The sequence below is a fragment of the Grampus griseus genome (assembly GCF_964374135.1).
Source record: "Grampus griseus genome assembly, chromosome: 6".
Taxonomy (NCBI): Eukaryota; Metazoa; Chordata; class Mammalia; order Artiodactyla; family Delphinidae; genus Grampus; species Grampus griseus.
Window position 1 is genome coordinate 12,792,884 of NC_139000.1, and position 25,388 is coordinate 12,818,271.

Here is a 25,388-nt window from a genome sequence, read left to right on the forward strand (position 1 = left end):
ACTGTGCCCCATGTCCCCTGGTCCCGTTCACGCAATAATGGTGAAAGCAGGTGGATGCAGTGGACCAAGGGGATGGTGGAGGCGGCGGAATGCAGCATGGACGTGGACCTGACCCCAGGCCAGCGGGAGGGAGAGCGGACACCCCGCCCTGCGTGCCCTCGCCCGAGAGGCTGCTACAGGCTTTCCTGGGGCCGAGAGGGGCGAGGGCACCCACGGTGAGTGGGGGAAGTGGCTGCTGTTCTGGGGGGCCTTGCACTGGTCCTGTGTCAACCTGGGCTTTGGCCTCCAGGAGGAGATGGGGATCGGCCATGGATCCAGGGCAGCTGCCACAATAACTAAAAGAATCGTGGAGAACGGAAGCACCCCACTGCTCACCCAAATACTAGATGTACGTTGGGGGTGGGATTTGGATGTTTTAGGACCAATATTTTTCCCCTGGAAAGAAGAAAACATCTCGGTAGCAATCTGACATCACCCCTCCCTGGCTCTCTCTCCCAGACCCTGGTGGAGACGGGGACTGGGGGAAAGCCAGGCCGTGGGCAGGCACAATCCCAGAGCGGAGGGGCCTGGCCGGGGTGCCACCCTGCTGTCTCCAGGACCCGTGCCTCTGCCTCTTCATGCGTGAGGCTCCCCCCAAGGGTCTCCATGCACCTCTTAGGCACCCCTGACCCCCCAGGTCCTGGATTCTCCTCAAGTCCCAGATGCTCAGAAGCTCGGCTGCCCAGTCACTTAGGGAAGGTGCCTCCTGGGGTCTGGATTCAATACGATTCCTGGGTGGGTCTCACATGCAGCCCATGTAGGAAACCTCAGGTTTAAGCTAAATCCTCCAAATTCCACTGACGGCTGTCCTCACGTGGGACCAGGGGTTGAGAGGGGACTGGCCATGTGTGGGAATTCAGGGCTCGAGGGGAGAGAATTCTGCCAGCCACCTCGGGGAGGCAGCCCGCCCTGCCCCGAGCTGCCAGGGTCCAGCTTTACCTTTTCTGCTTGGCTGAGCTCTTCCTTACTCCTGAGCCTATCCCTGTGGGGGGGGTCTGGGCCCAGGCCCTCGTCTTCTAACAACTGCGCGTTCATGGTCAAGAGCCAGGCGGCCGTGCGGTCCAGGGCATTGGGGCTCACGGGTGAAGGGCCCTGCGATGAAACACAGCTGTGAGGGGCTGGAGAGAGGGGTGGGGGGTGGCCTTGGGTGAGCCCCAGGGACAAGTGGCTCAGAGGGAATCTTTAGCTGACTGGGCACGTCTGAAGCAGCCCCCGGCCCAGGCAACTCCAGGTGGCCTGAAGCAGAGTCGGGAGCCCGGGTGGCCTCCTGAGCGTGGCTCTCTGCCGCCCAAGCGAGAGCGAGTGGACCTGGCCCGGCAGGTCAGTGTCCGGCCCACAGCACATCTGTTACCCTACTGCGTGTACAGCCCTGGAGGCCATCTCAGAGCAGGAGGGGGCCTGGGGGCCACGTCAACCCCTACCCTGGGTCGGGCTTTAACAGGCTTGGAGATGGACATGGACGGACCCCTCCCTCTTCCTCCTTGACCCCAGCTGTCTTTGAGGAAACTGGCAGAGGGACCCCCGGGCCGCAGTGTCCCTGGTCCACAGGACGCAGGCAGGAGCCGGTGGGGCCGGGGGAGGGGCCGGGGGGTGCACAGGCTGGGGGGATGGGGACGAGTGGGGCATCGTTCAGCATGGGATGGCAGCGGGTGCAGGTGGCGATGACACGGCCAGGAGGAGCAGCGCAACACGGGTTCAGGCCGCCCCCGGCGCCGGCAGTACTGACCTGCTTGTGCACCGCACGAGGCTTCAGCTCGGGGCTGTCGCCCTTGGAGGAGGAGGACTGTTGCCGCAGCCGGGCTCCGGGGCCAGCCCAGTCGGGCGAGGCCGATGCCAGGGTCCCGCTCGAGGGCCGCGGGTACTGCAGGGTGCTCAGCAGGGTGGGTGGCGTCCGGCCGCGGGGCGCGGGAGGCGGCGGCGGGGGTGGGGGCGGCGGCTGGTCGATCCTCCGCTGGGGGCCGGCGCTGTTCTGCCGCGGCCCCGGGGGCTGCCCGCCCTTCTCAGTCAGCGACACCTGGCGCCGCGCCAGCTCCCCGGCGGTGCTGCTGAAGCTTCCCAGCTTGGCGGCAGCTGCCAGCTCCTCGCTGTTGCTGTGGGAGCTCAAGGAGCTGTGGCCCTCGGAGCCAGAGTCGCCAAGGCCACGGGGAGACAGCGGCAGGCCGGCCGCCATCTGGTACACAGGGTTCTGGAAGGAGAGCGGCGCCAACAGCTGGGGCCGGCCCGGCGCGCCCTCCGAGGTGCCCGCTGTGCTCGGCGTCTGGCCTGCCCGCCGCACCGTGGCCAGCCCTGCCAGGCTCACTGGGGCCACCCGGGCCGGCCACCCGGCCACCAGCTGAGCTGCAGGTGCCTGCCCGTCGACGGCGAGGGCGTCGGGGCCCGCCGGGGAGCCCGCCTCCCCGTCCAGCGTGCGGGCGTCCTGGAGGTCCACCATGGACAGGCTCTTGCCACCGTTGGCCATCTGAAGATCAGGCTCGTTGGCTTCCGAGTAACTCGAGCTGCGGGCAGGTGAGGGCTGGACCCCGGAGGACCTTGTGACAAAAAACAAGTCCTTGTTTTCGGGGGTTGGAGACGGTAACCGGGTGAAATCTATCAGACTGCAGGGAGACAAGCACACACAGGGAAAGAAGGGGGAAGAGAAGAACTGTGAATGCGGCCAAGGCGGGTCCCAACCGAGAGCCCCCGCCAACCTGCCGCCCACCCGGCGGCCTGAGCCAGGGTGGGGGGAAGGGGAGGGGAGAAGAGGGAAGGCAGGGGAGGGGAGGAGGTGTGGGGGTAGTGAGAGTGGGAGAGTCCTGGGGCCCAGTGGCGCAGCTGCAAAACCAAACCACAGCCCGGGCAGCTGACCCTGGCAGAAGCCACCACGAGGGCGAGGGGCTGACGGCTGCTCCAGCACGGAACCTCTGCACTAGGGACCCGCACTCCCAGGGTCAGGCCAGGCGGCCTGGCAGGCCCTTTCCCTGCTCAGCTGCATCTTGGGACAGTAGGTTCTGGGGCCTGAAGTGTTCTGGAAAAGCCCTCTGACTAAATCCAAACCCACGATGCAGTGGCTCTCTGCTATCCCAGGGTCCTGCACCGAGAACTAGGGCTTCAAAGCCACGGGGGCTCCCTCTGCCTCTTCCCTCTCGCTCCTAGTCACACTGGTAACCAGGTGGGGGCCTGTGCTGAGAGAAGCCTCCACCTGCAGCCTCCTGCTGCCACCCGTCTGACTGGCAGGCGGGGGCTGGCGCTTCCGGCAGAAGCAAGGAATCAGAGGAGGCTCCTCCGGGCGTGACTCAGGCGGGGAGGGCCTGCACCTGCCGTGGCAGGCCATACCCTCACCCCCATCCCGGACTCCCAGACTCTCCCTGGCCCCTCCCTGGAAGTCGACTCCTTGGAAGGAGGCACAAAGCCAGGTGGGCTCTGGAGGGAAGAATGCGGGGGTGAACAGGGCTCTGAGTGGGCTAGAGGCAGCAAGAACTTGGGGGTTCAACATGGGCTTAGAAAGGAGTTGGCTTAGCCTGGGATGGTGAGCAAGTGCCAAGTCCCAGGTGATGGGACTTAGGCAGGGCAGGTAGCGGCCACTCAGGGCCACAGCACTTGTGGGCCGAGAGGAAGTGGACAAGGGCAGCAGGTGGAGCCGGGAGAAACCCAGACGAGCCATGGGCCTGGGCCGTCCTTCCACACGCCCAGGTCAGGTCTCCTGAGAACCCATGTGCCCGGACACCTCTCGAGCCACCACTCGGCTAAGGTGTGTTCCCCACCTGAATCTCTGCTTTGCCTCACTTGGAAGATTGTATGAACGGCCCCTCAAGACTTAGAGGGACCCGAGAAGGGGCATCAAGGTCTCTGCATCTCCCGCCTCCCCCTGGGCCTCCAGTCCCTCGCACCACATCCCCAGGTCCTTGATCTCAACGCCCTCGCCTGCTAAAAGCCTGCTGCTGCCACCATTTCAGAACCAGAGAGCTCCCAACTCTGCTGCTCCAGCCTCATCCTCACTGGGTGGTCCAAGATGGCCCTGGTGGAGGAGGCGAGGGTACAACTGCGCCATAAATAGTTCACTGTAAACGCCAAGGTCCTCATTTTGATGTCATCACTCAGAGAACACTCTGCCTCCCCCTTCACTGTTGTTTTATTTACTGGGCACTCGTCCCAGGGCTGGGGGCTCAGAGCAAGAGCTGGGCCTCAGCACCTCTCTAGTTTCCCAGGCTCCCAGTCTCTAAGCCTTACAGTCACCTGAGCTCCTCCTGAAAACACACACCCTGGAGCGTCACTTCTGGAGATTCTGATTCAGGTCCAGGAAACACATACAACCCAGTGATGTGGAAGTGTTTGGGACCAGTAATTGTTCTTCAACAAAAGATGGGTTGTCTTTCTCCAGGCCTTTATCTGTGCTAGTCCCTCTGCCTAGAACGCCTTTTCCACCAATGGAGGTATTACTTTTTCCTAAGCTCCAAACTATAGCACTACCTCCTCCAAGAAGCCTTTCCTGATTTTTCCCAAACAGAACTTCACTACTTAGGGCCTGAAAAACACACCTGAGTCTCATTCAGCTTGTTTTATAAACGCCAGCGCAGGTACCTTCCACCCCACATGAGACTGCAGGTGGCTGCGCCTTGTCTGAACAGGCACCCCGCAACACCCAGCATGCCCGGCGGCTCTTACCCGGAGACGTCGTTCTCGATCACCATCTTCTGCAGCCCCGCTGAGATGCTGCTGCTGCCAGAGCCGGGCGTAGAGGCCAAGTCGTTGGTCCCCGCAAGCTGCCCACTGCCTGGGGCACTCAGTGCCGTGTGCACGTCCCTCAGGATTCGAGGCAGAGGCCCCAGTTTGGATACGATGCTCTGCAAAAACACAGCAAGAGGCAGGTGTGACCCACTGGGGCTGCCTGTGGAGGCCAAGTGCACTGTAGCCACTGTGTTCAAAACTTCCAAAGAGCCAGTCAGAAATGCAGGCCCGCCCTCCCATGCAGGTCAGATCCGGCAGGTCTGGGATGCGGTAGGGAGCCCAGAAATCGCAAATGACGTTTTTACCAGCTCCCCACATATTTCTGGGACAGGGTGCGAGGCCCACAGGGAGAAACGCTAACCTAGTCCAAGCCTTTCACCCCAGTCTGTCCTACCTCAGTTCCCCCCCAGAGAGGACAGGCCACACGGAATCCCGGACCCTCCCCACCTGCGAGGCTTGGCTCGGGGATGGCTCCCTCCCATGTCATCTACTCCACCGGGTGGGCTGGGCCCTGACCCACTCTGACACCTGAGCCCCAGGGGCAACAGCCCAGGCACCAGGCAGGCACCACCACACGCCTGTCAGGCAGACAGTGGCACCTGGGCTGGCTAAACCTCGCTATCCTGGTTTAGACCGATGGTGCTAAGCGTTCCGGGCTGGGGACGGGGGACTCTGCCTTCCCCTGGCTTATGCCCCAGCTTCCATCTAGGGCTTTGTGCAAAAAGAAAGTGTGAAAACTCGTGTAGTCAACAGAGAAGAGACGTGAGCGGCAAACAGCTCGACTTTCAATCCTGCTGCAACTTCTGTAGCTCCCGCCTGGTTGCGCGGACATGGAAGACGGTGGCAGGGCACACGCGCTCAGTTAAGTGGTGGCCGTAGACTGAATGGTGTTGGCAGCAGTGGAGGGAGAGAAGCCCTTGGCCCTCATTTCCATTTCTCCCTCCTGGGTCTCTCGGAGCCAAAGGGCAACGGACATAAAGGAGCAGAAATGACTGCAACAGCATGTTTGTAGTTAAAAGCTGGGCCTAATCTGAGCGTCCAGTAAACTAAATGGTGCAGACACATGACAGGACAGTCTGTGCCATTAGAAAGGTCACAGTGGCGGTGTGGCACGTACTGTCGCGAAAAGATGCTGATGACGGAGGAGTGAGAAACGCATGCGGCACTGCACGCAAAGTTCTCACTTTAACAAAAAGGGAAAGGACTTTGCCTGTGTGTGTACTTAACACATGCACAGATGTACCTAGAAGGCTACACACCAGAGCGCCCTAGGTGGTCACCCCTAGGGACCTTCCAGTCCCAGTTCAGCAGGAGCTACTTTTGTAAGATGGTCCCACAGAGCCCTGGAAAGCAGATGTTCTGGAAGTGGATCCTGGCAGGCCCAGCCCTTGCTGCCAAGAACCTGCTCACTGTGCGAGCTGGGGCTGCTTGGGACAGTGGAACCCAGGCCACGGTGGCTGCAGCAATGTCAGAGATGTCTAGGGAATAACCATTTCAACTGATGGCCAAGGGCAATTCTGGAAAGGTTTGCAACTTCCTGCCTGACACGTGGAGGTGTGGAATCTTCAGTCTTCTTTTTCATATCGGTGGCCTTAAAACCCAGAGCAAGGACATTTTCAGAGAAGCAGCTAACCCTGATCACACTTGTCGGAGGCAGGGAGCACACCCTCAGCAGTGGACTCCATCCACTACGCCACAGCCGAAGCCCCTGTACAGAGCGAGCTCCCCTGGGCAGGGGCTGCCGCGGGAACACGGCGCTCCCCACCGAGGAAGTGGGCCCCGAGATCCCCAGCGCTGACAGGGCCTGGGCTGGACCCTCGGGCTCCGGCGCCCGGCAGGGCCGCTGATCTGCACCGCACAGGCGAACCCTCTGAGCCCCTGGCTATTCTGGGAGCTGGAGCGGCCTGAGGCAGCTCTGGTGGCCTTCGGCCCGCCCTCCGCCCATTGCAGCCCGGTGCACAGGCACCTGCTCCAGCTGGCTGACGGCCTCCCAGAGCAGCGAGTGCAGGCTGGAGAGCTCGCGGCCCAGGTCGATGTAGCCCTCGAAGCCGGCCGTGTTGGAGATGGTCTCGGGGTTGGAGATCTCCAGCAGGAAGCGCTGCATGTTGGTCCACTCGTGCTCCAGGAACTGGTTCATGAACGACATGTACTCCTCCTTGCTGCCAAACCTGGAGCCGAGCAGACGGGGTGAGTGCCCTGGGCCCCACCCAGGAGCCCCCCTTCGCCACTTACTCCCCAGCCAGCCAATCCACTCTGGCTCAGGGCCCTCATGGCTAAGGCTAGAGACCCTTTCTGGGCCTTTTCTCACAGGACCTGGAAGGTTCCGTGGCCCTCACTCCCCATTCGCTGGCAGTCACAATCTCCTTCCTCTTTTCCCCCAAACGGCAATGGCCTGGTGCGTAGGCGACTCTCAATCCATGCCCGGCCAGGTCTCTCTGCTGAGCTTTCAGACACATTCCACCACGGGCACCTCCCCCTTCGTCCTCAGCTTGGCCAGGTCTGCGGTCATCTCCGGCACCCCGAACCTGCGCCCTCCTCCGGGGCTCCCTGCCCCAAGGGGAGACGCCACCACCCAGCAGAGAGCTGCACGAGGAGCCCGGCCGTGGTCAGCTCCCCCCGTGCCTCCCCACCGCTGGGCAGGCTGCTGACCTTACCTTCTAATCACCCCGTGACCTCGCAGCAGTGCCTCCAGCATCGTCACCTCCCGGGCCCAATACTTCCATCCCTTTGCTGTTACCAGAAGCGTAATTTTGCTCTCCTCCCAGCCTCTCGCCTGCCAGTCCCGCCCCCTCCACCCCCTGGCCCCACTGCTGTCAGGCTGAACTCTGCAGGACTCTCACCCTCTCCCTCGCTCCAAGGCCCTGCCTGGCCTTCAAAAGCCCCTGCTTTCCTCTTGGGTCTCATCTCCCACCTCCCCCAGCCTGGTACTTGCTGACTCAGGGACTGCACAGTGCCTGGTCCCTCCCGGGCCTGTCTGCCCCGGCTGCCCTTCGTCCTGACACGCAGTTGGGGGAGAACGTCTTTTAGGAAGCCTCCTTCTCTCCTCTCCAGAAGCGCAGGGCCCTCCTGCGAGTCCGCGTGCCCACGTCCACCCGCTCTCTCCCCTGCTGTAGGGCTGTCTCCCGGAGGGCAGGCCGGGCCCAGAGGAGGCCCAGAGGGGGCCTCCATCCACACCTCCTGAGAGCGCCTTGATGACCCAGCCCTTCCGTTTCCACCCACTCCCTCTAAGGTACAGCGAGAACACTGAAGTGCTTCACTAGCAAAGACGTCCTTGGCAGCCTTAGATAAGGACAATCTGAAGCAAGCCGGGTGCCCAACCACAGGGGTCGGCTTCAGGAGACACAGGCCCTTGTCCCTCAAAGGCATATTAGTCACTCATTTCAAAACCAAGCGTATGAATGGTAAGTACATGGGAGAATCCTTATGATAAAATGTTCATTCAAAGAAGCAGAAGGGGGCTTCCCTGGTGGCGCAGTGGTTGAGAGTCCGCCTGCCGATGCAGGGGACACGGGTTCGTGCCCCGGTCCGGGAGGATCCCACATGCCGCGGAGCGGCTGGGCCCATGAGCCATGGCCGCTGAGCCTGCGCGTCCAGAGCCTGTGCTCCGCAACGGGAGAGGCCACGACAGTGAGAGGCCCGCGTACCGCCAAAAAAAAAAAAAAAGCAGAAGGAAAAAATAGCTTGTCTTCTCCCCTTTGAAAATTACACGGAAACATACCACAGCGGCATGTACGTTCAGTAGGGGAGCTGGGGTGCGGGGAAGGACTGAGGACAACAGGGACTGGCCTGCCGCACGGCCCAGCTCTGGGGCGGACCCTGCCGTCGGGGGACGTGGCACTCACTTGGCGAAGTTGGCCAGGTTCTGGGTGACCTTGGCTATGAGGGTGAGTGTGCGGGCGGTGCGGTCATCGGGGTACTCCTGCAGCAGGTTGAAGAGTGAGGGCGACATGATGGCCGGGCAGAGGAAGCGCAGGAACAGGGAGGCGCTGATGAGCCGCTCGCTGATGTCCGGCCGGCCACGGCTGCTGCACTCTTGCCGCCACGAGGCGAACACCTCCTTCAGCTCCCGCGGGAAGACACTGTGCCGGGACACACGAGGGGGGGCCGGCCGTCAGGCAGGGTGCCGGGACCGGAGGGGGCAGAGCAGGGACCCGGTTCTGGGTCCAATGGAACCGAGTTCCAGCCCTGCTCCACGATCAGGGCTGTGTGAGCCGGCACAGGAAGAGCACAGGGCAGGCACAGGAGCAGGGCCGCCCGGGCCGCAGTCAGGTGGATCTCTCCCCAAGGGGTTGAGTGGGGTGGGACACAGGCACGGGGGAGCCGGCAGTGAGGGCGAGCTCCCAGAGGGCTTCACCCCCCTCCCCACACGGCAGGCATCAGGGCCTAGGGGAGAGTGAGGAAAACACAGGAGGAACAGACCACCACTCCTTGGTTCCCATCCCTGCCTTTTGAGACTTACTCCCTTCACTCAAATAACGTTATAGAGTTAGAGGTTTTCAGCAGAGCTCGGGGTGATCAAGAAGATGGCTGGATCCTAACCACAGGGTGAGGACACGGCTCTCTACTTTCTCAGTGGGGAGGGAAATGGAGGCAGTGGCCTCCCCAGGCGGACCCGGTGAGTGCAGGCCACGTTCCCGGCACCTGGCTGGGGGCTATCTCCTCTGGGCGTCCCCCCCACCCCCGCCACAGGGAGGCCCCACCAGGCCAAGCTTTAAGTGGCCTTCCTATCTTTTCACCCTAGAAGATGGGCGCTCCCTGAAGCCAGAGTCCACCTGGCTCTGTCACTAGCTCAGGGTGCTCTGACCCAGGGCCTGGCCCTCCCTGGGCTTCGGTGTCCTCACTCGCACACTAAGAACAAGGCCTGCCCTGCCGAGCTCAGAGCCGTCTTAAGGCTGGGACCCCCCCAAGACTTTAAGAGGCTTTGATCAGCTTGAAAAGCTTCTGCCCAACAAGCCCAGCACCCAGCCCGGCAGACTCTGGCAGTGAATGTGGCTGAACCAACAAGGACGTGGCTAGAGAGGAAGTGAGGGCAGGTGACCTTTAGTCCTGGCCTCTGAAGTACCAGGCACAGGACTGGGCAGGGGGCAGGCGCTGAGTGATAACATCTATCAACAGCCTTGTTCAGAACGGAGAGGTGCCTCTGGGCCTCTACAAACGCCAGAAAGAGGAAACAGAAAATCATTGTCCGTGGTTATGTTTCCCTGTGTCCCACACCCGGTCCGCCCTGGGAACAGGCGGGCAGAGGGTGAAAACACAGCCTAGCCCAAGGGTGGGAAGTGTGTTCCAGAGCTCAGGCTCTCTGGCTGCCCCTCTTCCCCTGGTGCCAGGGTTCATTTTCAGCTCAGCCCAAGAGTCCAGGCTGGCCCCAGGTGAGCACCCTGTGTAGCCCTGGGCCAGAGGGCCCTGGGCCGGAGGCGCCCACCCCACTGGCTCTGGCCACTCCCTCTGCCCAGATCCAAGGCTGTCGCTCACCTAGCAGGCCCGCCTCTGCCTGTCCTTCGGGAGCAGCAAAACATTCCCGGGCCCTCCTGTATGCCCAGCCCGAGCTGGTGAATCTGCCTGCCCCCAGGGCGCTCAGGGTGTGTGCAGGAAACGGACTTGGACCCAGGCACAATCAGGCACTCTGATGGGAGCGGGGCTGTGAGCGAGGGTGCCCAGGAGAGGGGAGCCGACCATATGCGGTGACCTGAAGGAGGGTTGCAGAGGGGAGCCAGATACAGGCCAGGCCGGGAAAGAACATGATCAAAGAAAGGAGGAAGGTATGGCTGGGGGTCAGGGGGCGGGAATGGGGTCAGAAGAGCGACCTGGATGCGGACGGGATGCAGGTCCTGAGCTGCAGCAGTGACCGAGGAGGAAACCTTGGCAGCTCCTCCAGTGTGAAAATATACCCACTGCTTGGGGCTGGCGGCACGGTCCCCTGGACAGTGACGAGGCTGTACTCGGCACCAGGTCAGCCGCCACCAGACATCCATGCCTGGGACGCTAGCCTTGGAGCTAGGCTAACACTCCTCAGCGGCCCCGGGACTGATTCTGGCCCTGACCGCGGTCCTGTACGAGCGGCCGGCTCAGCACACCTCTGCTCCTTTCTGGGGCTGCCAGGAGCCCGCGGACCTCTGTCCCAGTTAAGGCCCAATCCACCTCCTTTGTCCTCTACAGCCCCAGCAGGAGGCCCACACCTGGTGTCCAGGCACCCACACAGGCCCCTGCTGGGCCTGATCACAAGCCTGTGAAGTGAGCACCAGCTCCTACAGACAGGTGAGGAGTCCCAGGTGAAGCCATCCGCCCACCCCAGGTGGGTGCCCGAGCAGGGCCTTGTCAGTCTGGCTCCCTGGGCAGCCCCAGCACCTACAACAGCACCAGCTGGTGCCCACTGTTAAGCATGTGCGATGGGCTGCCAGGTCCGGTCCTCACCACTGCACAAACCACGTCCTGCCTGTACGCTCTGGAACACTGCTTACGTCTGACAGCCCAGAAAGGACCAGGACGGGGGCCTGGCAGCCCAACGAGACTCAGCGGGGTCAGGCAGAGGGTGGCTTCCAATCCCAGAGCCCCACTCTGAAGCCGTGTGAGGTGCGGGCGTGTCCCCTCTCCTCTCCTCATTAAACCTCAGCTCTCCCGTTCGTGAGTCGGGGAAGATGGACGAGAGCCCCTCACAGAGCTGTCCGGAGGGAACAAAGCCCAGCACTCCGTAGGCACCTGCACAGAAGGATGCAGAAGGACAGGGGAGACGCAGGGGTGGGGGGCCCTGGGCAGCTGAGGCCGAGAAGGGCGCGGAGGCAGCACTGACCAGTAGGAGTTGATGATCTTGCAGAAGGCCAGCTCGCAGCACATCTTGAGGTTGCCCTGGTGCTCGGGGAGGTCAGCGGCTGAGCACTTGCTCGGGTCCACTTCACAGTTCTCATCCGATTCATACAGCGCTTTGATGAACTCCCCTGCGGCCAGAGGGCAGGAGGGGGCAGTGAGGACCTGGCGAGCTTGCCCCGCCTCTGCCCTCTGCCCCCGGCCGGCCCACACGCCCTACCCAGTGCGTCCTGCAGGTACTTCTGGCCCACCAGCTTGAGGTACTCCTCGATGGCCTTGGTGGCCAGCGTGTTCTCCCGGAAGATGAGGTGCTCGTCTCCACAGCGGTCCACCTCCGACATCATCAGGTCTGTCAGGAAGTCCTGTGGAGCCAGGTGAGGAGAGTGGACCTGAGCAGACTCGGCAGGTAGGACCCTAGGGTTCCAGACCCACACCCTGGCCAGGAGCCCCTGCTCCTCGAGGCTGCTCCATTGCCAAGCTACTGGTACCCACTGGTGGGGGCTGCCTGTGAGTGAGGGCAGGGCAGCCTGATGAGGGGGGACGTCTAGCCATGGCCACATCAGAGCTGGGCACCGGATCAGGGATGCAAGAGCATGCTGCATGGAGCCATGGGCCCCCGTATCACAGCCGGACCCGCGGAACTCAAATCCCTGCTCAGCCCTGCCCAGGCCTGGTGGGGTGACGGGAGCAGAACTCCCCCACCCAGCGCCATCAGTGTCGAAAAGGACAGATGGGCTGCCCTCTGCCCCTCGCACAAGCAGCTGCCACTGTCCACCCATTACTCTGACAGGGTCTCCCACACCAGACATGGGCTCGTCCTGTGCAGCCTCACAGGCAAGGACGAGAGAGAGGCAGAGGCAGTCCGGCTGCCCTGGAAGGCAGCGAGCCAGTGCTCAGATGGAGAGAGCACCGACCTCGGCCTGGGCGGGAAGGCGGCCCACCAGCCTCTCAGCCCCAGGCGCGGCTTCACGGGCAGACCCCAGGAGGGAGCCTGAGCCCACGCCTTCCCTCCTGACTGCAGGGAGGCTGCACGATGAACCTGCTGCATCACCCAGGTGGAAACTCCTCCCTGGAGCCTGCGCCTCCTCACGCCCACGGCCAGCCTTGTGACTTGGGGGATGGGGGGGAGGGCAGGCAGGAGGCAGGAAGTCGGAGACCCGGAGGAGGGTGACAGTCGGGCCAGGGGCCGCCCTGCACAGAGGCTGCACTGGCCAGTGCGGGCCAGGGCTTCTGGAGCTCTGGAAATTCCTCACTCCGATGGGCACAACTCTGGGCCCCTCTGGAATCACAAGTGGCCCTTGAAATACAGAACCGAACTCTGGGTCCCGGAGACCTGGCTGGCTGGCCAATGGAGAGACAGGAGGGGCTGGGGGGAAGTGGCAGTTGGCCTCTCCGGGGACCACACAGCCTGAGGACCCCTTCCTGACCACAGGGACCTCCAGGGCCCCCTCTCTGAACACACGACAGCAGAGGTAAGTACTGCGTGTACTGCTCTGCTCTTGCCCACAGGGCTTCCTGAACTCCTAGGGCAGGCGCGAGGCCCAGGTGGGGAAGAGGAGGAGCTCTGCTTAGAGCTAGGACCCAACAAGGGGGAAGAGGCACAGAACAGGACAGGGACCTGTCCAAGGCCACACAGCTACCTGGGCCACACTGGGCCCGAGTCTCGTTTCCAGGCCCTGTTCCTCCCCTCGCACTGAGGGGAGGGGGGACGGCAAGGAGAAGGTGCCAGGTGCCCCCTCACATAGCCCTCCCCCGGGACTGCAGGGCCCTCGTCACGTGCTCTCGAGAGGCATCGCACCCATCAGTGCCCAAGAGGTCAGAGTTCGGACAAACGTCACGCCAGCAGCCCAAGTTACTTCCTATCCTTCCACCTACTGCTCTCCCCACCTAAGGGCCCACTGGGAGGCTGCAGCCCTGGCTTCCACCTCCTTCCACAATAAGCACCCTGATTCTTCTGTCTCAGCTGTGAGTATGAGCAAAGGTCCCTTCAGGTCGGAGTCAGACTCCCAGGCCAGCCCAGCCCTCGGGGGCCACGTACTGGAAGAACAGACACAGAGACAGAGAGGATGCTGCTGCAGCCCTGCTGCCTCCCCGGAACTCCCCCCGGAGGCACGGCTTCCATTCACTTAGTTTCTAGCCCCCTTCCCACTGCTAAGCAAGAAATTAAGAGACGGTCCCACATGCAGCCTTGCCCAGGCAGGTCGGAGGCTGGGGGCAGGGGAAGGTGGTCCAACAAGGCGGAGGAACCGAGTGCCGGACCCCAAGGGGCCCATGCCGGGAAAGCGCCCCTCCCTGTTCCTGCGTTGGTCCCACACCATGAGCCCAACAGGCAGGGGCTCTGAAGGGCCCGAAGGAGGCCAGGGCCTTCCGGGAACAGATAGAGGATAAGGGCCCCGATGGAGCACGTGCCCTGGGCTCTGCCTGCGGACCTGAGGCCCGGCCCCGCCCGTGTCTTCCCCAAGCCCAGGCTGAGGGCTCAGGACCTTGACCAGGGCAGTCCCTCACCCCCACCACAGGCCGCAAACCACACCACGTCCAGAGGGCAGAGGCCCAGCTCCCGGGGCCAGCACACACGGCCTCTGCAGTGTGGACGGACCCCACGTCCAGCCCTTCTCCACTGCATCCAAGGGAGGGGGCAGGGTGGAGAGGGGGAGGTGTGCCCTCGAGGCCCACAGAACCACACTCCACTGCGATGGGCAGGTAGGCGTGTGGAGCCTTCCAGAAGGAGCCTACCTGTCTCCAAAGCCAGGTGGGTGGGGCTGAGGTGTGGTCTGGCAGGGGGAGGCAGGTGAAAGGCCTCAAGAGGGGCCCTGCCCCGGCCCTGAAGTAGGGCCTGCTGGAGGGCTTTAGATGAGCTCTACTCCTGGAGACTCTGGAGCTGGGGACGGCTGTAGCTGTGGCAGGCTGCCTGTCAAACAGACAGCTGCAATAGTGACTGTGTCCCATGTGTGTGAATTGGGAGTGACGGGGGAGTCTGGGGCTCGGACAGCGGCCTGCACCCTGACGGTCACCTGTTGGGATGTGTCCCAAACTCAACACCTCACTGGACGTGTGTGTCTGGGTTGCTGGGACCTGTGTGCCGGCAGAGGTGGGCCTCGTGGCCTGCTCGCCTCGAGTCTCAGGGAGGGGCCAGCCCTCTGGGGCAGTGGGTGAAGTCCCTAAACCCATTTCCTCACTGCAAGGTGTGCTCCGGTCCAGGGGCTCCATCCCCGCCTCTGTGATCAGCTCCAACCATGGCGAAGGAGCACGAAGTCCCCACCCTCCACGATGCATCTCTTGGGTTTCAGAAACTCACCTGGCTGTGACCAGTGCCTCCACCAGAGCTGAAATCCATGACGTGGACATGGGGACCGGTAGGTAATCCAGCACGTCACCCAGCCTCCCACGGGGCAACATGAGGTGGGGTCCCGCCTGAGGCCCACACACCTACCTTCACCTTGCCCGTGCTCTGCAGGATGTGCACCAGGGCCGATGCCATCTCCTCCTTGGTCTTGGCGCTGAGGATGGGCTCGAGGGCGGCGCAGAGCCCCAGGTAGTGGTTGGTGATGTGCTCGGCAAACTCCTTGTACATCTCCATGGGCAGGATGGTGATGGTCTGGTAGCGCGCCTTGATGCGGATCATGGGCCCGGGGCCCTTGCCGCTCTTGGGGTTGGGCGTCACCACCGGGTACCACTTCTCCACGAACTGCCGCCCGGCCACGGAGGCGGCGGGCAGGCTCACCAGGCCCAGGTAGCTGTTGCGTTCCTTCTTCTTCTTCTTGTCTGTCTCGCGGTACAGGTGGACGGTGACGGTGCGCAGGGGCGGCAGGTTGTGGAACTCGAAGTGCTCGCCCCAAAAGACGTTGTCAGTCTTGAGCTTGCCCGTGGTGCGTGCGTACAGCACGTCGTCCAGGCACAGCTCGCACAGGTACTTCTTCTTGGCAGGCAGGTCCTTGGCCTCGATCACCCACAGCTTCAGGATGTGCTCCACGCGCCGGCTGTTGTCCTGCACACACGCACAGGGGGGCCGCGGTGACTGGGGGCCCAGCCGCCTGCCCATCGCCCAGCCCGTAGCGGGGAAGAGCTCTTGGAGCCTGGAGGAACCGGGCCCCGGGCGAGGGACAGCTCTGGAGTCTGACGGCTGTGGGGCTATGGGGCTGGATCTCTGCTCTACCTCGCCCTAGCTCACTGACCGTGGGCAAGTGACCATCTAAGCCTCAACTCCCTTTTTTTATTCCCTTGGGAATTAAAACCGAGTACAGAGCAAGAAGCTAGCACAATGCCTGGTACACGGCAGCCGCTTATTGGCTCCCCTGTAGTTTGCTGGTCTGCAAAGTCACTTAGAGGTAAGACCATCACTAAGGCCCTTCCTTAGTAATGTCATGGCGACCAGGACTCAGCCCAGGCCAAGCTGGCCAGGGAGGCAGACACAGAAGCAAGCGATGACAGTCAGGGTCCCAGGAACCTTCTGGGAGAAGCCTGGGGGCAGTAGGAACACAGGAGGGCACCAGCCTGGGCCGGCGGCGCTCGCCTGGAGGAGGGAACAGAAAGCGAAGCGGGACTCAAAGGGATGAGCAGGATTCAGCCGGGGTGGGGGAGAGGGTCAAGAGCTCCAGGCAGATGGACACCAGCACCCAAAACCCCAGTGCTCAGTTCTCTGGCCCAGCGTCTTCAGTGTGCAGCTTCGAAGGCTGAGGCCCCCAGCACGGGTCAGCCTCTTTCAGAGCCCAGCACTACGGCCCACTTGGGCCCTGCCTACACGCAGGCTGCCTGCACCCCCAAGCCCAGGCCACACCAGAGACCCCTCCGCCTTCTCCCTCACGTCGGCGTCTGTGCTCTGCTCTGAGTCTAGCCTCCACCCCCCATGCTCTGGGGACAGCGGACACAGGCCCACCTTGTTGGGATGCACTGCTCGCCGCAGGTTCTCCATCCACTTATCCCGCTCGGCCGCTGACCGGCAGGAGAAGCACTTGCTTCCCGACGACGTCGTCACCTGTGGGGGACGGGCAGGACAGCGTCACGGGGAGGGGAAGGCAGCAAGGCGGCGTGATGGAGGACCTCCAGGACTTGGGGGAGTTTCGGCTGCCAGGTCTGACCGCACCTCAGCCCCAGGCAGGAGGCAGAACAACGACCCCCATATTTCTCATTTGCGGGTGGTGCACCGAGACCTGTGGTCCCAGAGCAAGACAGTGACAGGAGGGTGGCCCAGCCCCGTGCCAGCTGGTGCCTGGTCCTGGCTCCTCACCCCTGCCTCGGTGCCCTCTGACCACAGGAAAGCATCTTTCTGAGTCCAACCTCGTTCTCCTGGAGATGGTGGGAGGCAGAGGGCACGGGCCCCCGCATGAGTCAGAGAGCAAGGCTTCACCCAAGTCTCCCTCTAGCGGTGGAGCCACAGGCACCTAGCAGACAACCACGGGTTGGCACGAGGGTCACCTTGGTCCTCAGCGGACACCTGCTGATGACGCTTCTCTTGCCAAGTGACGGTGACAGCAATGGCGGTCACAGAAGGCTAACCTACTTGGGGCCAGACTAGAGCACTGAGAACTGGGCTGTCTGGGTGTGCTGGGCCCTGGGGTCCTGCCTGGAACCCTTACCCTCCCCTCCCTGTCTGACTCGCCCATCTTCTGGTCTCCTCCGGGTGAGCAAGCCCAGCCCTAGCTGTTCCTGCCCTGTTCCCGCTGTCCCCAGCACGCCGAGGTCTCTACCAGGGAACCAGACGCCTTATCTAGCCATTCACGGGCCTCAGAAGCCACAGCACCCCCTGCTGTGGACCAGTGGGCAGGCACCATCTTCAGCCCGCCCCAGGCAGAGAAGTCGGAGGCCAGAAGGAGCCCAGCTGGGCCAGGAGTCCTGAACCAGAAACGGCACCCAGTGGGCACAGGGCTAGGACAGATGCCAGGCACCACCCTCCTCTTCCCCTGGAGCTGGGGGTGCCGGGAGGTTGCCCTATTAGTCCCAGGGTCGTGCCTCTGTCAGAAAGCTCTCCTAATTATGCAAGACCTGTTGGGGGTGGGAAGCTTCCCAGAAACAGAGGTGGGAAGAGAACATGAATAATTAGAGAAGCAATTAGGAACTCCCAGCAACACCTGCGACATTAGTTACCCTGGCTCTGGCTTGGCCTCAGGCTTGTAGGCTGACCTTTGACATCGTCTTGCCCTCACTGGGCCTCAGATTCCCCATCTACAGGGAAGCACTGGACAGGTGATCCTCGGTAACAGCCCTGTCAGGGCGGGTGGCTGACCCTCTGCTCTCAAACCTTGGGTCACAGAACGCTGGGGCAGGAAAGATTCTGGCTTTCACCACGCAGAGGCAGGGACAGGGCCAGAAGAGGGGACACTCCCCACTGCCCTACAATGCACTGGAGTGGTTTTGCAGGAGGGGTGAGCAGGCCTCGAGACCAGCTCTGGGGCTTGAGCCATTCCACATACGCCTTGAACTCCCTTCCACCCACTTGGACCTCTTGCACTTCCCAGCATGGGGGACAGTACTGGTCTGTCTCCAAGGAGGCCACAGAGCAGGAATGAAGCCCCCGTCTCCCAGCTCCACTTGGTCTCTTGGGAGGCAAGAGCTATGACAGATCCTGGCCGCTGTCCCAAAGAGCCTGGCCCCTGCAGAGGCCATGCAGCACTCCAGGCGGGCGTCTGGAGGAGACCTGGCCTCGCGGGAAGAGGACACCAGTACCCGCCCCGCCCCTGCGGCAGGACCCACCTCGAAGCAGTAGTCCTGGCCCAGGATGCTGCTGTGCACTGGCTTGATGACCACCTCCTCCTCCATGCTGAGGTCCAGCGCCTCCACCGCGCTGCTGGGGCTGAGCAGGGACTCGTGCGAGCGAGACTCCTTCAGCCTCGGCATCAGATGGGACCTGGGGGGAGGGCAGCAGGGTGCGTCAGGTCAGGCCTGCGCTGTCCCCTCCCTTCCCTTCTCCTCCAGGAAGCCTGCCCAGAACCCCCCATTTGGAGGCAATCACTCCCCTCAACTCCCACGGTCCTTTCTGTCGTAAGGCAGAGTTGGGGGGAGGCGACATCATGGTGCTGGAGTCACAGAGACCAGCCAGTCCCTTTGCTCCAAGGCAGGACTCTGGGTAAAGGGCTCAGCCCCTAAGTGGCGGGGGTGGGGGGTGGCCGGCGGGGAGGTAAGGAGTTGAAAGTCAGCACTGGGTGCAGGGTAGGGCTGGACCTGGCTTCTCAGCAGCCCGAGACCCACAGAGAAGAGCGGACCCGACCCAGGCAGCCTTCTGGGGGTCTGGTGCCTTCACCATCCCATCCCCTCCCCTCTGCTCCAGTCCCCATCCAAAACAGAAGCAGTTGCCCTGTTCCAACATTTGTCCAGGACATCACTGCCGACAGAACCCTTTCTCGTACACCATCCCACTCCGCCCACTGGCCCCAGGCAATGCAGGAGCACCGGGAACTCTGCTGCTCCTTTCTTACAGACCGTGAGGCTCAAAACAGAAGGGATGCAGCCATCTCTGCACGGTGCCCAGGAGCTGAGACTCAGTCAGGGTCCACAGGCTGGGGTTCGGGGGTCAGGCCAGGGTCAGTGGGTCCAGCACAGGCACAAAGAGCACAGGTAGTTCACTCCACCTGATGCCCAAATGGAACCTGGACCAGGACTGGCTCTGACAGACCTGGTTTTGGACCTGGGCCCGCTGCTCACCTACCACGTGGCCCTAGACAAGTCACTTCCCCTCTCTGAGCCTCAGTTTCCTCGGCACTTCACGTGGAAAGCGCCTTAGACGGCATCTGCTCCGGTGCTCGACAGAGTCCACCTCAGAAAGGCAAACGTCCCTTTCCAGAGTCAACAGGACACACAGCAGTGCCCCACTGGGCCCCCTCCCACAGCCGGGGCACAGGAAAAGCCAGAGGACCAGCCAGGCTTGCAAAGACCACCCCGGGAGAGGCTGGGCAGGCCTCGCCCCTACTCACGTCCACAGTCCAAACCCTGGCCTTAGCTCACCCAGACCTCCTTCCCCCAACACCCTCTGCCTTTCAGCTCCTGGCCTCCGGGTCCAAGGCTCAGGCCATCATCTCTCCCTGTCTCACCAAAGACCCTCTCTCAGGTCAGTGAGGCCTGGCAGGACCACCACAGACCTCCCTGTAGGGCACATACACCCCGTAACCCATTTCCATAACCACCTGTGGTAAGAGGGCCTGAGGTCCACCATGTGTGGACCCAGGAATCCAGAGATGAGCCGAACAGACCCTGCCCAGAGGGCTTCACAGGCTGACAGAGGCCACCCTCTGGCCCCTACACTTCTCCATGGCAACAGCCCTCCCTGACACGCTGTCCTGTGCTAGGCACTGCATGGGAATCAGGGCTGGAACTGGGACCCCAGCTCTTGGGGACCTCACAGCCCAACCCAGGAGACCCAGTTGGGCTCCCCCAGCTGCTCCCCCATGCCCAGCATGAAGCCGGCGCAGAGCAGGGCTCAGATCCCTGGAGCCGAGTCAATGCCCTCAGGCAGGACTCCTGAACGCTCCCAGGGGAGCGGACCAGAGGGAAGCTGTGAGGCAGGCTAAAGTCAGGTTAGAACCCAGCCAAACCTCCCCAGGACGCACTCGAGGCCCGAGGCCACTGGCATGCACAGCTGTGGTGCCTCTGCTCCTCCAGAACCCTCTCTGGGAGACCACACCGCACACAGGCACTGCTGCTGCCACGCCAGGTGCTGACAGGCTTCTCCCGGTGACAAACCCTCCACGTCCTGCTCGAACGGCCCAGCCTCCTCCCCATCACGGCACTGACCAATGTGGTGGCTGGGTCTGCCATCCACTCTGCTGAGATTCCACCCTGGGCCTCCCTCCATACCTCAGTGCAAGGGATGCCCTGCCTCAGTTGCCGGGGAAATCACCCACCTCGGAAGGGCTGAGACCCAGAGCCCCCAGGCCCGCTGTCCAGGGCTGAAAACCCAGCCCACCGATCAAGATCAGGCTGCTTTCTGGCCCAGCCCGGAAAGCCCTGCCAGGTAAGATGCTGGGAGCTGGGGCGGGTGGAGCGGGCACCCAGGAAGTATTCTACATAGGGAGGAGCTGGCAGGCTGCGGCACCGCCTCCTGCCTGGGGCACCTGAACGAGCCGGCTGGGGAGAGGAGAGAGAGGCACACTCAGCAGACAGGGCCTGCCCAGGGAGAGGGGCCTCCGCTCTACAGCCCAGGAGCCCAGCGGGCCCAGGCCAGACCCCAAAGCAGCCAAACCCCGGAACCTGTGGCTGCAGAACCCTCCTCTTCCTTCCCCACCATCCTGCCCACAAGCAGGCCCCAACTGGCCCAGGCCTCACTGGGAAGGTTCCTGACAGAATGGAGGACTACGGGAAGCTCATGGCTAAGGCATTCTGGCCACAGGTGGGCAGCCCTGACCCTCCCCACCTCCCCAGGGATTCTCTAACTGGGAGGACCTGAAGCAGGGGCCGCACCCACCCCTGCAGCCCAAGCTCACTGCGGGGGGCGGGGGGGTGTCCAGGGAGGCCCAGTGGCTACTCCTAGATCTCCCAGGTGCTTCTGGGAGTGGAGTTGAGGGCCAGGCTCTGACCACTGCCCTATGATGGGGCAGGGCTAGTGGGCCTTTGCTCTCTGACACACAGGCAGACGCATATCCTTCTCGCTCAGCCTGGAGTCCACTTGCCCCCAGCTCCCCACAAGGCTCGTGGGGGAGAGAAAGGGGCACCTATTCATCAGGCCCTGACGTGCAGCTCTGGGCCCAGAGGGGAGCTGGTCTGCTGTGACCCTGCAGGGTGGGACCTCCTGGCAGAGGGGACTGCTCCTGTGGCAGTGACTGATAAGATAGATGATGGGCTCAGGGAGGGAAAATGGTCACTTGGTCACTGGACCCAGCAGGCCCACCTGACAGCCTAAGATCCACCTCCTCCAGGAAGCCAGCCAGCCCTGTCCCAGGCCCACAGCACAGCACCCCCTAAAACTCCACCGCAGGGACTCCTGCCCCATCAATCACCCACGGCAGGCCTCGACCCGGCCCGCCTCTGCTCCAGCCAGCATTGATGGGCACTTCCTTTCTCACCTCCAGCTCCTGCCTTCCCAGGCTGGGCCAGAAGCCCGTCCCAGGCCATGCTCCAAGAGGGCGGCGAGCAGGCACGGTGCCCCTACCCAGGAAGCTTGGCGGGCGCCCACCTCCACTTGGCCAGGGACCCAGCTGGTCACTTTCAACTGCACACAACTCTGCCAGGAACACTCATCTACCCATTTCACAGAAAGGTAAGATGGGCTCAGGGAGCAGCAGTCCCTGCATCTGCCCGAGGCCCCCTGCTGGAAGGAGGACACAGGTTGGTCTGGGAGCCCCGCTCATGGCTGCCCTCTGTGGTGTGGAGGTCTGTGCTCTGACGCCATCGTATGCAGGGCCTCTGCTGCCCCGAGGCTGGGGTGGGAAGAGAAGCTGGCCCAACACACCCACTGTGTGGCCTCGCCCAGTGCTCAGCTCAGTCTGTGACGGCCCCGCCGGGGACCTCCTGCGGCATCTGGGGACCAGAGCCTCGGTCTTTGGCGAGATGGCACCCAGGAAGACAAAATCCGTCGCGGGGACCTCTGCTCGCGCAGGTTATCCCCACAGCCCAGGTCTGAGCTCCTCCTCACAACCCTGCCAGGGACACCACATTGGGTCAGAGAGGCCACAGAACCAGGTCTCACGGCAGTGCTGTGGGCTCCACGCGCCTGGCCCTCCTTACCTGGGCCAGGCTCGCCCTGGGCTGTGCCCGCAGGAAAGAGCACACACAGCACGTGGCTGAATCCTCACAAGGCTGAGAGGAGGACGCCCACCGGACCCCTGCAAGGCCTGCTTCAGGGAAGGCAGGTGACCGGCTCAGGGTCTCAGCTTCCTCCTGAAGTGACCCCTGTTCGCGCCCCAACCCCCCCAGGGGCCCTTTCCTCATCTGAAAGAGAAAGAAGGACTCTGTCTCAAATAGCAATAAATGGTAACACGCACACACGGAAGTGCTGGAGAGAGGGTCTGCAGGGAGAGGCATTCCCCCAGGCGATGGAGTCATGAAGAGGGGGTTTCCCATCAAGACCACATGGGCTCAGCTGCAGCCCTGCTGGCTGGGGTGCATCTGCCTGTCCCACCTCACCCTGGGCTCCTCTTCCCCAGGGGTCATGATTCCCTCAGGCAGGTCTCCAGGCACAGGCAGTTCCCTCCACCTAGAAATCCCCTTGTCCTATCCAACCTTCAATACCCAGCATCAGAGCCCCTTCTTCCAAGAAGCCTTCTCAGACTCCCAGGGCAGAGAGCGACCCCAAACCCTAACGTTCATTAGGCTGTGCTGGGAAGGCCTGTCACAGAGCTGTCTCCTTACCAGGAAGGGGGCTCCTCGTGGGGAGGGCTGGGTCTGGATCAGCGCTAAGATTCAGAGTTCCTGGATCAAAGCCCCAACACCGCAGGAGCTGAGGTCAGCTAAGCCTGGGGGAGGGGGAGGAGGTCAGCTGGGATGAGGACAATCCTCCCTGGTCCCTCAGACGCTGTTAGTGGGAGAAAGCGCCGGCCTTCGGGGCAGCCGCCTGCGCATGGCCAGTTCCCAAGAGCAGCACCCTGGTGCTTGCCCAGAATCTCCAAGAAACACCCCTGCTCTTGATCTGTCCAGGTATGGGGCGCTCCCTCCATGTCTCCCAAGGTCAGGGGCTCATCCAACCCTCTGTGGCTGCACCCTCCACCACAGCCGCATCCTCCCGAGACCGTCCCAGACCCAGCTGATGCTCTAGACCTTCAACAGCCCCCCAGTCACTAGAGGCCCCATGTCCCCTGCAGTCCCCCTTCCTGACCTGGACCAGCTGTTCAGGTGGCCTTTACCTGCGTCCTCCATGCCATGGAATCCTCACACTTCCTGGGGGGGGAGTGGTGCCACGATTCTCAGGTCACAGACAGGAGAGCCAAGGCCACAGGGGAGGGAGGCCTGCCCTGACCTCCTCTGCCTCTGAGAGGTCTTGGCCAGGGCCTGGGGGGCAGTGCCCTCCCACCAGATGGGCCCCTCTGCCCAACATGATGTCACTCCTGCCCTCGGCGCTCCCCTCACAGCCTACGGAGAATCAAGTCTCCGTGCTTCAGCCTGGGGTTGAGCCCTCCCCGAAACTCCAGCCCTGCCACACCACACCCTGGCAAAGGACCTAGACTCTCCTCGCCAGCGGGTCCCAGGCCAGCAGGAACTCCCTCCCTCTGGGGGGACCTCTGCCCAGGCTGTTTCCTGAACCCGTCCCACCCTTCCCTCCACTCTCTGCCCGACAACAGCCTTTTCTGTCAGTGTTCAAAGCCCAGTCCGAATGCTGCCACCATCACACTGTCCCTGGTCTCTCCAGACAGACAAGTGCTCACACCCGGGCCGGGTGGCTGAGCCCCACTCCACACCACTTTCCCACCTGTCTCCTTACCCAGTTCTCATGAGAACCCATCAGGACTGAGGTACCGCACCTCAGAAAGGCCAGGTGTCGTGCCCAAGATCGCACAGGCAGCAAGTGGCCAAGGGGGACTGGAACCCCGTTCAGCAGACTCCAAGCCTAACGCTGTCCGCCCAAGCCTCGCCTTCCCCTCTGCCCACAGGCGGCCACGCAGGGCCACAGCCAGCTGACCTGCTTGCCGTGACCCGCTTCGCTCCAGGTCGGGTGGAAGAGCCGCGGGGCTGGCTGGGGTCGGGCAGCCGTGCCCAGGACCCAGGAGCCCGGGAAATGTGGGCACGCCACAGGCACGGGCGGAGCCGCTGTTGGAGATATAGCCAGGCACCAAGAGCAGCCCACTGTGAGGGCGGGGGCCAGGAACAACGGGACATTGTCCTGGCTCCTGGGTCACAGCCTTATCTGATAGCCTTCCAGCCAACCCATGAGCTGTTTTTCAACTCCGTCCTTTTTTCTCTTAAAAGGTTAGCGACACAAAAGTTTAGCAAATTCCCTATTATTTCAAGGAGGGAGGAGACCTGAAAATAAAACTTGTGATAATTAAAAAGCTCTATATGACACGGGGAGGATGTTCCCAGCTACGGGTGGGGAGAGTTGAGAGTGGGATTGGATAGCCTGGAAGGTAAGAGGCTCAGAATCTCCTTCCAAACCTCAAGGGGCAGAGGGAGCTGCCGTGCCTGCCCCCAGAGGGCAGGGCTGGGACCAGGAGAGGCCAATTCCAGCTCAGTCACACTGTCCCCAAATGGGCCAGCCTGGTTTGGTTTTAGAGGAGCGGGCACTCTGTCTCTGGAGGCATGCAAGCAGGAGCTGGGAGCTCTCTTTTAGACATGTCGAGGAGGCGTTGCCCGCGCTGCTTGGGGGCTGCTGGCATAACAGGCAGGCAGGCAGCGGAGTTAAGCCCCAGGGATAAACACGCAGCCCACACACCTGCCGCTGGGAACGGGCAGGAGGGCAGCAGGCCCTAGCACCAAGGGTGCCCGGCTGTAGGAGCAAATCTAGTCTCCATTCCCTATAAAACACACAACCATGAGTACTTTTAACTCGTGCCACTCTCTAGGACTCAGTTTCCCCATCTCTAAGCAGGGAGAACTGACATGCCTTCCTCCCAGGGCTCCTCAGAGCGTCAACTGAGACAAGGCAAGGAGGTGCTCGGGGGAACAGGAGTCAACGCCAGCGACCACACCAGTCACTCATGCCGGTCCCCATCCTCTTTTGTCTGCTCTAGTCACTGTCTCATGCCAGACACCCCTGTAGGAGCGCGGACACAGCTGTGAACAAGGCCGATTAAGGATTACACACCGGCATCAAGGCTGACGTTTCTAGGGGAGATGACGCTCCTGATGTTTGGGGTAACGAGACAGGGATTTTGCAGGCCATTCTCTGTTCTTTTCCCCTGACCACTCAAATCTCTTACCTTCTCCAGGCCTCAGTTTCTCCCATCTGCAAACAAACTACATCTAGCCAAATGCTCTGGGATGCCTCC

At 62.4% G+C, this 25,388-nt stretch overlaps 1 protein-coding gene across 6 annotated transcripts in view; it reads right to left on the reverse strand.

Annotated features, from left to right (window-relative positions):
- DAB2IP (DAB2 interacting protein) overlaps positions 1-25,388 on the reverse strand; it is a gene marked incomplete at its 5' end in the record, with an annotated part of 194,918 nt that overhangs the window by 9,981 nt on the left and 159,549 nt on the right. For all 6 annotated transcript variants that reach the window (XM_082655874.1, XM_082655876.1, XM_082655873.1 and 3 more), the window contains 10 exons: positions 979-1,131; positions 1,766-2,633; positions 4,681-4,859; positions 6,710-6,911; positions 8,586-8,822; positions 11,531-11,675; positions 11,765-11,906; positions 14,975-15,529; positions 16,418-16,516; positions 18,232-18,385. In XM_082655874.1, the coding sequence (XP_082512000.1) occupies positions 979-1,131; positions 1,766-2,633; positions 4,681-4,859; positions 6,710-6,911; positions 8,586-8,822; positions 11,531-11,675; positions 11,765-11,906; positions 14,975-15,529; positions 16,418-16,516; positions 18,232-18,385 (2,734 nt within the window). The remainder of the gene's footprint in view (positions 1-978; positions 1,132-1,765; positions 2,634-4,680; positions 4,860-6,709; positions 6,912-8,585; positions 8,823-11,530; positions 11,676-11,764; positions 11,907-14,974; positions 15,530-16,417; positions 16,517-18,231; positions 18,386-25,388) is intronic.